This window comes from Mesoplodon densirostris, chromosome 2, assembly GCF_025265405.1.
Source record: "Mesoplodon densirostris isolate mMesDen1 chromosome 2, mMesDen1 primary haplotype, whole genome shotgun sequence".
NCBI classification, from domain to species: domain Eukaryota; kingdom Metazoa; phylum Chordata; class Mammalia; order Artiodactyla; family Ziphiidae; genus Mesoplodon; species Mesoplodon densirostris.
In genome coordinates this window covers 22670256-22682295 of record NC_082662.1, presented here as the reverse complement: position 1 = coordinate 22682295, position 12040 = coordinate 22670256, and the positions used below count along the sequence as shown (strand labels likewise).

The 12040-nt window shown below is 42.8% G+C and overlaps 1 protein-coding gene across 2 annotated transcripts in view; it reads right to left on the bottom strand.

Annotated features, from left to right (window-relative positions):
* Positions 1-1169, bottom strand: part of FAM76A (family with sequence similarity 76 member A) — a 28344-nt gene extending 27175 nt beyond the window's left edge. For both annotated transcript variants that reach the window (XM_060089243.1, XM_060089244.1), the window contains exon 1: positions 1006-1169. In XM_060089243.1, coding sequence (XP_059945226.1) covers positions 1006-1086 — 81 coding nt within the window. In that variant the 5' untranslated portion in view covers positions 1087-1169. The remainder of the gene's footprint in view (positions 1-1005) is intronic.
* Between the last annotated feature and the right edge of the window lie 10871 nt (positions 1170-12040).

Here is a 12040-nt window from a genome sequence, read left to right as displayed (position 1 = left end):
CTCTGCCACTGTGTGATTTTTGAGCAGGTTCACTTGTGAAACCAAAGTACTGAATTAAAATCATTATTGCTTACATATATAAAACTCCCTTAAAATCAATAAACATATACATATACAAACATATAATCAAATATGTATTTTTAAGGCCAAAAAGCCATTCAGACATTTGACTTTTTGAGTTCTCTCATACCTAGTAAACAAAAAGAGACAAAGTCATGGCCACTGGAGGCAATGATGACACACAATTATGAGTTAGCCATACCAGAGACACAAACTCTGGATTATCTGGAGATATCTCAACATCACTCTCCAGCCGGCTTGGTGACTTTTAACTGTCGCTTCACAGCACCTCTATTCATTTAAATAGGCAAAGCAAGATGAAGCAACTTAAAAGAAAAAAAGAGAACTTGGACCTTCGGGGTAAAAACTGATCAGCAGCTGGTTACGGCGAGGACAGAAGCTCACTAACTAGAAGCTGAAATATCATCCTTTTGCTTCGTGCGTTTGACTGTGGGGCTTTATTATAAAGCCTGGCTACCTCCGACTCTGGGACTGGCTGAAAAGTGCCCGTGAGGCGCCCAGTTCGACACGATCGTCCCAGACAGCACCCAACTCTGGAGTTCTGTCCCAGGCGGGGCAGGAGGCCCCTAAGCTTGAAACCCGACAGACCCCGGCGCGGGGGGAAGCCAGCCCAAAAGGGATCTCGGCCGCGGCTGGTCGAGGGCGAGCGGGGGACCAGCTGTCCCCTCCCCCGGCCTCACGGGGTCCGAGAACAATCCCTCGCTGTTGCTAAGCACCCGGACACGCCGGCCGCTGGGGCCTGGACACGGCTCGGGTCTCCCCCATGTGCCCCGCCAGCCCTCCGGCGGAGCGGGTGCTGTTCCTCAGCTAGGCGGGCCTGCCACGCCCTGCCCGGGGGACCCCGCCGGGCGTCCCCACAGAACCGGGAGCTCCGGGCCGCGCCTCCAGCGTCCCAGTTCCCGGCTGCCGCCCCAGCCCGCGCACCTTGCACAGCTGCTGCCCCTGAGACAGCGCCTCGAAGGGGAAGCGCTGGTGGCACTTGGTGCAGGCGTAGAGCGCCGCCATGTCCGGCCCGGGCAGTGCTCACAGCCCTACCGGCCCGGCCCACCGCTTTATCTGACAGTCTGAGGCACAACCTGCGGCGGCAGGCTGCGGGCTGCGGTAGGCGGGCGGGTCCTCGGGTGCGGGCGGACCAGGGCTGGCGCGGCGGCGCTGGACGCCCGTTCACTGGTTCATTTTGACGTCTATCAAGGAGGAAAGGGCGGAACACGGAGCTTCTTACGACTCTGATTCGGTCTGGACTGGAGTACGCCACTTATGACGCGCGCGGCCTCGATTATGTAAAGCGCAGTCACGAGGGGGCGCCGCTGGGAGGGAAGGTCTCCCGTGGGGGACCTCTGAAGTGCCTAGGCTCCTCCCACTTCGCTCTCTGTTCCCGCCCTCGCTCCTCCTCTCTCAGCAGCTGGAGCCACCGTGCTTCTCGCGATATCTCCACGGAGTTGTGATGTTTTGGTTTCCAATGGAGTTGCCCTCTCGCAGCTGGTTGAGCCGAGCGCGGTGCATTGTCGAACTAGAACTCGGCCGCCACCCCGAGCCTGAAAAAGAAGGGGGCTTGTGAGAAAACGCCTCCAACGTCGGGGTAGGAGGGGCCCGCACAGCTCTCTCACTCGAGGGAGGAGAGGAAACGTGAGAGGCAACTTAGAGGGATGCCCTCTGTCTGAGATCCCTAAAAAAGAGGGACCTCTAGGGTCCCTGACTTCCAGAGAGAAAGAGAGAAGCCCCAGAGAGCACCCCTATTTTGTGGAAGAGGGGTGCTAGAGTGATGACAACTCCTCCAGGAAGAAGAAGACGGATACTAAGGCGAGGCCCTCCACCCCTGAGAGTCCTCGTGCCCTGGAGGCCCCCTCAGTGGGATGCAATTGGCCTGAGGACTGCTTCCTACTGTGTCTAATCCAGTTGCACCCTCAGCTTCTCTGTCGAGCAACTCCCTGGCATTTCCTGGTTAGGTCCGGCCACGGGAAGGCAAGCCACACCCTCCCAGCTACTCTGCCTCTTTTCAGGTCCCAGCCTGGTGCATCTAGGGGCTGTCCAAGGAATTACAAACTTCTTGTTCTTGAGGCTTTGGCAAAGCTTCCTGCAGTGCTGACCTTTCCAGGTCTCTGCCCTATAGCTGCTCTTACTTTTTTTTTTTTTTTTTTTTTTGCGGTACGCGGGCCTCTCCCTGTTGTGACCTCTCCCGTTGCGGAGCACAGGCTCCGGACGCGCAGGCTTAGTGGCCATGGCTCACGGGCCCAGCCGCTCCACGGCATGTGGGATCCCTCCCAGACCGGGGCACGAACGCGTGTCCCCTGCATCGGCAGGCGGACTCCCAACCACTGCGCCCCCAGGGAAGCCCCTGCTCTTACTTTTGACTCTGCTCGCCTGAGCGATGCTAATTGCAGTTTTACCTAAACGTGCGTTTTTTAACAACCGAGGGCTCATTTATGGCTTATAAATCCGTGCACCCCCAAAATTTACTCTCTTTGATACCCAAATCCAGCCCCCTACTTGTGACTTTGCCCAAAGATGTGTATTAATCAAAGATTTAGACTCGGGGGTCAGAAAACAAAGGTTCAAAATCACTTCTCCACTTCTACTAGCTAGGTAACCTTGAACTTCTGAACTTCTCACTATGGCTGAATTTCTCAGAGCCTCTTCCCTCAATTGTACAATTGGGTCATTGTGGGGATCAAAAACAGTACATGGAGGGTAATGGGAAACTGCTTCCTGGTTAAGGGGTTTTACTTTGGAATGATGGAAATGTTTTGGAACTAGAGGTGATGGTTGCACAACATTGTAAATGTACTAACTGCCACTGAATTGTTCACTTTAAAATGATGAATTTTATATTATATGAATTTCACCTCAATTTTTTTTTTTTTTTAAAAAGGGTGCAGGGAATTCCCTGGCAGTCCAGTGGTTTGGATTCTGCGCTTCCACTGCAGAGGGGCCTGGGTTCAATCTCTGGTTGGGGAACTAAGATCCTGCAAGCCGCCACGTGGCTCAGCCAAAATAAATAAATAAACAAAAATTTAATTTAATTTAATTTTAAAAAATTTTAAAAAGATGCAGGTTTGGGAGCCAGACTGCCTGGCTTTGAATCCAGTTCTATCACTTAGAAGTTGTATGACTTTGGGCATATTAAAAACAAACAAACAAGAAACAGTACATGGAACTTGGTACACTAAATAAATGCTATTAGGAGAAACTGAATGTCTTCTAAGGAGATGCTGGTGCCATCGATCATGGAAACACAGCCTCCTCTCTGCTCACACGCATACTCCACGCTGGGGTATGGGCCTCTCTGTGTTTCTACTGTCTCCAGTTCTGGTCTCTACTATATTATTTACCAGTTTTGCAATTACCTATCTGCTTCTTTTTCATCCATCAGATTATGGCATTATGGAACAGAAAGACCATAGCGGGGTCCTCTGTATCCTATTCACGCAGTGCAGGGCCAATTAATCCATTCATTCAACAAATATTTACATATTTACTATGTGCCAGACTCTGGCTTAGGCAATGGGGATACGCTGGTGTGTAAAACAGATGTGATCCCTGCCCTTGTGAAGCCAACAGTCTAGTGGCAAAGACAGTTAAATAGCAAGGATTATGAACGAATAAACATGCTGCAGGGATAAAGAACAAAGTTGGGATAGGGAGAAGGTAGGGGGAGTCACTTGGGTAGAGAGAAGGCCAGGGGATGCCAAGGCCTGAAGGTTGAGAAGGACTTAGACATATGACTTAGCCAAGAATGTTCTGGGCAGAGGGAAAGGTGATGACCTTGACATGGAGTATTTCTTGGCATTTTCAAGAAATGGAGGAGAGGCCAGTATAGCTGGGGCTTAGTTGGACAGAGGGCAAGTGGAGAGGTTGGCAGAAGTCAGCAGGGGACAAATGTGCAAAGCCTGTAGACCCTGACGCACATGTGATTTTTTTTTCAAAGTACAGCATATGAAGTATAATGGGAAAGAAGCCATAGGCAGTTTTTAAGCAGTCAAGTGACAGATATAAATTTTTTTAATGATTTACTTGGCTGCTACGAGGAGAATAGACTGTAGGGGGCCAGCGTAAATGCACAGAGATCAGTGAGGAGGCTATTGCAGTCATCCAGGTGAGAGGTGATTATGAGACGTTTGCAGTGGAGAGAAGTGGAAAGAGTCAGGATATATATTTTGAAGACAGAGTCAACAGGACTTAGGGGTGGAGTGGATTTAGGGGGTGGTGAGGGAAAGAAAGAAATTATGGTCTATGTGCCCAGCTGTGTGCAGATGATGATATCATTTCCAGCAAAAGGGAAGACTAGAAGGATGGGTTTCAGAGACAAAACCAAGAGTTTTATTTCTTTGCTTTTTTTTTTTTTGGCCACGCCACGAGGCTTGTGGGATCTTAGTTCCCCAATCAGGGATCAAACCTGGGCCCCTGGCAATGGAAGCATGAAGTCCTAACCACTGGACCACCAGGGAATTCCCAAGAGTTTTATTTTTGACATAGTAAGTTCTAAATGCCTATGGGACCTCCAGAAGAAGACATTATGAAGGTGGCGGCTCTAGTCTGTATATCTCTTAGAGGAGAGGTCTGGAATGAAGAGAGTTTTGAGGGAAATGATCAGCATATATGCCCTGAGACTGGACGATATTACCTTGGAAGCCTAGAGAGAGAAGATAGCAGTGCCCCTTCCTGAGTCAAGAGAAAGTCCATCCAACAGGGATCTTGTCATGAGGAGATGCCTGCAAAGGAGCCATGATCAAGAGAGTTCAGAGAGGAGAGTGGTTTCACAGAAGCCAAGAGAAGAGCAGGAGACATCAGTCAACAGTGTCAGCAGCTACTGGGAGACTAAAGTGCGGACAGTGACTGATGTTTCCTGAACTGATCTGAACACACACCTGTTTGCTGAATGTCTAGCCTATCAAACCCTATCCCTCCTTCCCTTTATCGAGTCTCCTTCCATGTGTCTTTGGCAACAGCAGTTGGGTGTGTCCCTGTGGGAACAGTAGGAAAAAAAGGGTATTTCTAGCAGGATTGTTCATGGTAGCAAAAGAAAAGGGGGACATAAAGGAAATAACCATGGACAGGATAATGAATGACTGAATTGTGCTGTGCTTAGAGTATCATGGAAGTACACAGAGGGGACACTTAGCTTCAACGGGGTCAGCTCTCCCAGAGTGTCAGTGCTTGCCTCCTGTTCACAATCTCCAGAAAAATCTTCATGCTAAGGAGGATGGTGTAGGTCCAGGGTGGAAGGGGGGAGTTGATAAAAATCAAAAGTGCCTTCTATTGACAGGTGTAAATTCTTGATCTGCAAACTCAGAAATAAAACCTTTTTAAAAAATGAATTCTGACAGTCCTGCAGCCTGTGAAACAAAAACCACATTCACAGAAAGATAGACAAGATGAAAAGGCAGTGGGCTATGTACCAGATGAAGGAACAAGATAAAACCCCAGAAAAACAACTAAATGAAGTGGAGATAGGCAACCTTACAGAAAAATAATTCAGAATAATGATAGTGAAGATGATCCAGGACCTCGGAAAAAGAATGGGGGCAAAGATCGAGAAAATGCCAGAAATGTTTAACAAAGACCTAGCAGAATTAAAGAACAAACAAACAGAGATGAACAATACAATGACTGACATGAAAACTACACTAGAAGGAATCAATAGCAGAATAACTGAGGCAGAAGAACAGATAAGTGAACTGCAAGACAGAATGGTGGAATTCACTGCTGCGGAACAGAATAAAGAAAAAAGAATGAAAAAAAATGAAGACAGCCTAAGACACCTCTGGGACAACATTAAATGCAACATCATTCGCATTATAGGGGTCCCGGAAGGAGAAGAGAGAGAGAAAGGACCAGACAAAATATTTGAAGACATTATAGTGAAAAACTTCCCTAACATGGGAAAGGAAATAGCCACCCAAGTCCAGGAAGCACAGCGAGTCCCATACAGGATAAACCCAAGGAGAAACACGCCGAGACACATAGTAATCAAACTGGCAAAAATTAAAGACTAAGAAAAATTATTGAAGGCAGCAAAGGAAAAACGAAAAATAATGTACAAGGGAACTCCCATAAGGTTAACAGCTGATTTCTCAGCAGAAACTCTACAAGCCAGAAGGGAGTGGCATGATATACTTAAAGTGATGAAAGGGAAAAACTTACAACCAAGATTACTCTACCCGGCAAGGATCTCATTCAGATTCGATGGAGAAATCAAAAGCTTTACAGACAAGCAAAAGCTAAGAGAATTCAGCACCACCAAACCAGCTCTACAACAAATGCTAAAGGAACTTCTCTAAGTGGGAGACACAAGAGAAGAAAAGGACCTACAAAAACAAACCCAAACATTTAAGAAAATTGTCATAGGAACATACATATCATTAATTACCTTAAACGTGAATGGATTAAATGCTCCAACGAAAAGACACAGGCTTGCTGAATGGATACAAAAACAAGACCCATATATATGTGGTCTACAAGAGACCCACTTCAGACCTAAGGACACATACAGACTGAAAGTGAGGGGATGGAAAAAGATATTCCATGCAAATGGAAATCAAAAGAAAGCTGAAGTAGCTAGACTCATATCAGATAAAACAGACTTTAAAATAAAGAATGTTACAAGAGACAAGGAAGGACACTACATAATGATCAAGGGATCAATCCAAGAAGAAGATATAACAATTATAAATATATACGCACCCAACATAAGAGCACCTCAATACATAAGGCAACTGCTAACAGCTATAAAAGAGGAAATTGACAGTAACACAATAATAGTGGAGGATTTAACACCTCACTTACACCAATGGACAGATCATCCAAAATGAAAATAAATAAGGAATCACAAGCTTTAAATGACACAAAGGACCAGATAGATTTAATTAATATTTATAGGACATTCCATCCAAAAACAGCAGATTACACTTTCTTCGCAAGTGTGCACGGAACATTCTCCAGGAGAGATCACATCTTGGGTCACAAATCAAGCCTCAGTAAATTTAAGAAAAATGAAATCATATCAAGCATCTTTTCTGACCACAACACTATGAAATTAGAAATGAATTACAGGGAGATAAACGTAAAAAACACAAAAACATGGAGGCTAAACAATACGTTACAAAACAACCAAGAGATCACTGAAGAGGGCTTCCCTGGTGGCGCAGTGGTTGAGAGTCTGCCTGCCGATGCAGGTGACATGGGTTCGTGCCCAGTCTGGGAAGATCCCACATGCTGCGGAGCAGCTGGGCCTGTGAGCCATGGCCACTGAGCCTGCACGTCCAGAGCCTGTGCTCCGCAATGGGAGAGGCCATAACAGTGAGAGGTCCGCGTACCACCAAAAAAAAAAAAAAGAGAGATCACTGAAGAAATCAAACAGGAAATCAAAAAGTACCTAGATACAAATGACAATGAAAACACGACAATCCAAAACCTATGGGATGCAGCAAAAGCAGTTCTAAGAGGGAAGTTTATAGTTATACAAGTCTACCTCAAGAAACAAAAAAAATCTAAAGTAAACAATCTAACCTTACACCTAAAGGAATGCGAGAAAGAAGAACAACAAAACCCAAAGTTAGCAGAAGGAAAAAAATCATAAAGATCAGAGCAGAAATAAATGAAATATAAACAAAGAAAACAATTGCAAAGATCAATAAAACTAAAGCCTGGTTCTTTGAGAAGATAAACAAAATTGATAAACCATTAGCCAGACTCATCAAGAAAAAGAGGGAGAGGACTCAAATCAATAAAATTAGAAAAGAAAAAGAAGTTACAACAGACACCGCAGAAATATAAAGCATCTTAAGAGACTACTACAAGCAGCTCTATGCCAATAAAATGAACAACCTGGAAAAAATGGACAAATTCTTAGAAAGGTATAACCTTCCAAGACTGAACCAGGAAGAAATAGAAAATATGAACAGACCAATCACAAGTAATGAAATTCAAACTATGATTTAAAATCTTCCAACAAACAAAAGTCCAGGACAAGATGGCTTCACAGGTGAATTCTATCAAACATTTAGAGAAGAGCTGACACGCATCCTTCTCAAACTCTACCAAAAAATTGCAGAGGAAGGAACACTCCCAAACTCATTCTATGAGGCGACCATCACCCTGATACCAAAACCAGACAAAGATACTACAAAAAAAGAAAATTACAGACCAATATCATTCATGAATATAGATGCAAAAATCCTCAACAAAATACTAGCAAACAGAATCCAACAACACATTAAAAGGATCATACACGATGATCAAGTGAGATTTATCCCAGGGATGCAAGGATTCTTCTATATACACAAATCAATCAATGTGATACACCATATTAACAAACTGAAGAATAAAAACCATATGATCATCTCAATACATGCAGAAAAAGCTTTTGACAAAATTCAACACCCATTTATGATAAAAACTCTCCAGAAAGTGGGCATAGAGGGAACTTACCTCAACATACTAAAGGCCATATACAACAAACCCACAGCAAACATCATTCTCAATGGTGAAAAACTGAAAGCATTTCCTCTAAGATCAGGAACGAGACAAGGATGTCCACACTCACCACTATTATTCAACATAGTTTTGGAAGTCCTAGCCATGGCAATCAGAGAAGAAAAAGAAATAAAAGGAATACAAATGGGAAAACTAGAAGTAAAACTGTCACTGTTTGCAGATGACATGATACTATACATAGAGAATCCTGAAGATGCCACCAGAAAACTACTAGAGTTAATCAATGAATTTGGTAAAGTTGCAGGATACAAAATTAATGCGCAGAAATCTCTTACATTCCTATACACTAATGATGAAAAATCTGAAAGAGAAATTAAGGAAACACTCCCATTTACCATTGCAACAAAAAGAATAAAATACCTAGGTATAAACCTACCTAGGGAGACAAAAGACCTTTATGCAGAAAACTATAAGACACTGATGAAAGAAATTAAAGATGATACCAACAGATGAAGAGATATTCCATGTTCTTGGATTGGAAGAATCAATATTGTGAAAATGACTATACTACTCAAAGCAATCTACGGATTCAATGCAATCCCTATCAAATTACCAATGGCATTTTTAATGGGACTAGAACAAATCATCTTAAAATTTGTATGGAGACACAAAAGACCCTGAATAGCCAAAGCAGTCTTGAGGGAAAAAAATGGAGCTGGAGGAATCAGACTCCCTGACTTCAGACTATACTACAAAGCTACAGTAAGCAAGACAACATGATACTGGCACAAAAACAGACATATAGGTCAATGGAACAGGATAGAAAGCCCAGAGATAAGCCCACGCACATACGGTCAGCTTATTTTTGATAAAGGAGGCAAGAATATACAATGGAGAAAAGACAACTTCTTCAATAAGTGGTGCTGGGAAAACTGGACAGCTACATGTAAAAGAATGAAATTAGAACACTCCCTAACACCATACACAAAAATAAACTCAAAATGGATTCAAGACCTAAATGTAAGACTGAACACTATAAAACTCTTAGAGGAAAACACAGGAAGAACACTCTTTGATATAAATCACAGCAAGATCTTTTTTGATCCACCTCCTAGAGTAATGGAAATAAAAACAAAAATAAACAATGGGACCTAATGAAACTTCAGAGCTTTTGCACAGCAAAGGAAACCATAAACAAGACAAAAATACAACCCTCAGAATGGGAATATTTGCAAACTAATCAATGGACAAAGGATTAATCTCCAAAACATAGAAACAGCTCATACAGCTCAATATTAAAGAAATAAACAACCCAATCCAAAAATGGGCAGAAGACCGAAATAGAGATTTCTCCAAAGATGACATATAGATGGGCAAGAAGCACATGAAAAGCTGCTCAACATCACTAATTATTAGAGAAATGCAAATCAAAACTACATTGAGGTATCACCTCACACCAGTTATAATGGGCAGCATCAGAAATCTACAAACAACAAATGCTGGAGAGGGTGTGGAGAAAAGGGAACTCTCTTGCACTGTTGGTGGGAATGTAAATTGATACAGCCACTATGGAGAACAGTATGGAGGTTCCTCCAAAAACTAAAAATAGAATTACCATATGATCCAGCAATCCCACTACTGGGCATATACCCAGAGAAATCATAATTCAAAAAGGCACATGCACCCCAATGTTCATTGCAGCACTATTTACAATAGCCAGGTCATGGAAGCAACCTAAATGCCCTTCGACAGACGAATGGATAAAGAAGATGTAGTACATATATACAATGGCATATTACTCAGCCATAAAAGGAACGAAATTGAGTCATTTGTTGAGACGTGGATGGATCTAGAGACTGTCATACAGAGTGAAGTAAGTCAGAAAGAGAAAAACAAATATCGTAAATTAACGCATGTATGTGGAACCTAGAAAAATGGTACAGATGAACCGGTTTGCAGGGCAGAAGTTGAGACACAGATGTAGAGAACAAACGTATGGACACCAAGGGGGGATAACCACCATGGGGTGGGGATGGTGGTGTGCTGAATTGGGTGATTGGGATTGACATGTATACACTGATGTGTATAAAACTGATGACTAATTAGAACCTGCAGTATAAGCAAACAAACAAACAAAAAAAACTAATACTAAACTTTCTTTGGGTTATTTGTATGGAAATATGTTAATATAAATGTTTCAGCCATTACATGAAATTTCTAAAAATATTATATGTTCTGGTATAATGTTATAAGTCATAATTCTAGTTATTACTTTAAAATGTATATCTCAGAAATAACTAAATTTCCTTGTCAACTGCATTATTATGAACTTTCATCAAATCTTTAACATGGTCATTTTAAAGTCTTTTGTCATTTATAGACAGTTCTGGGTGTACTCTGATGCTTTTTCAAAAATGTTCCTATAAAAGTGTTTCATCTTCAAGGAATTCATGGAAAAGACTCTGACAAGTACAGGTTTCTGGTAACTGACTATACTGCTGAACTGAATGAATAAGCATTTTCAGAACTCTAATGGAAAACCGATGAATTCATAAAAGTGCTAACAAAAGATCAACATAAAAAAATTAATTACATGGGACTGAGCGAACTGATGAGGATGATTATAATTTTTGTGACTTTCTTTTTGAATAAAAAAAAATCCCACAAGGACTCAGAGGTAAAAAATATTCAAATCAATTTTCACTGCAAAGTAAAGGACCTGTTACAGTGGAGGATTACTGGACTGAATGTCAATATTATGACATAGTATGAGTGTGTTTCGTGTTTGGTAATTGCAATCATTGTTGCTTTTGTTGTGGTCATCCATTTACAATGCTTGGTGTCAGTTTATTTATCTCTTGTAAAAATAAAATACAGTGTGTGTGTGTGTGTGTGTGTGAAAAAAATACCAACACACTTAAAAAAAAAACTGAGTTCAATTTCTTTTTTAAAAAGTTAATTATTGGACTTCCCTGGTGGCGCAGTGGTTAAGAATCCACCTGCCAATGCAGGGGACACGGGTTCGAGCCCCGGCCCGGGAAGATCTCACATGCCGTGGAGCAACTAAGCCTATGCACCACAACTACTGAGCCTGTGCTCTAGAGCCCGTGAACCACAACTACTGAGCCTGCGTGCCACAACTACTGAAGCCTGCACACCTAGAGCCCGTGCTCCACAACAAGAGAAGCCACCACAATGAAAAGCCCGTGCACCTCAACAAAGAGTAGCTCCCACTCGCCGCAACTAGGGAAAGCCCGCGTGCAGCATCGAAGACACAATGCAGCCAAAAATAAATTAATTATTTTTTTAAAAAGTTAATTATGTCCCCAGCTTTATTGAGATATAATTGACATATAACTGAATTTAATTTCTATATTATTTATCCAGTAAACATGAATTGCACATCTAGTATCCAGTGCTAGGCCCTGGAAGGACAGCAACGAATATGACAAAGTCCCTGCTCTCGTGAAGCTTCCATTCCAGAGAGAGGACAGACAGGCGATAATACGAGTAAACAAACGTATAA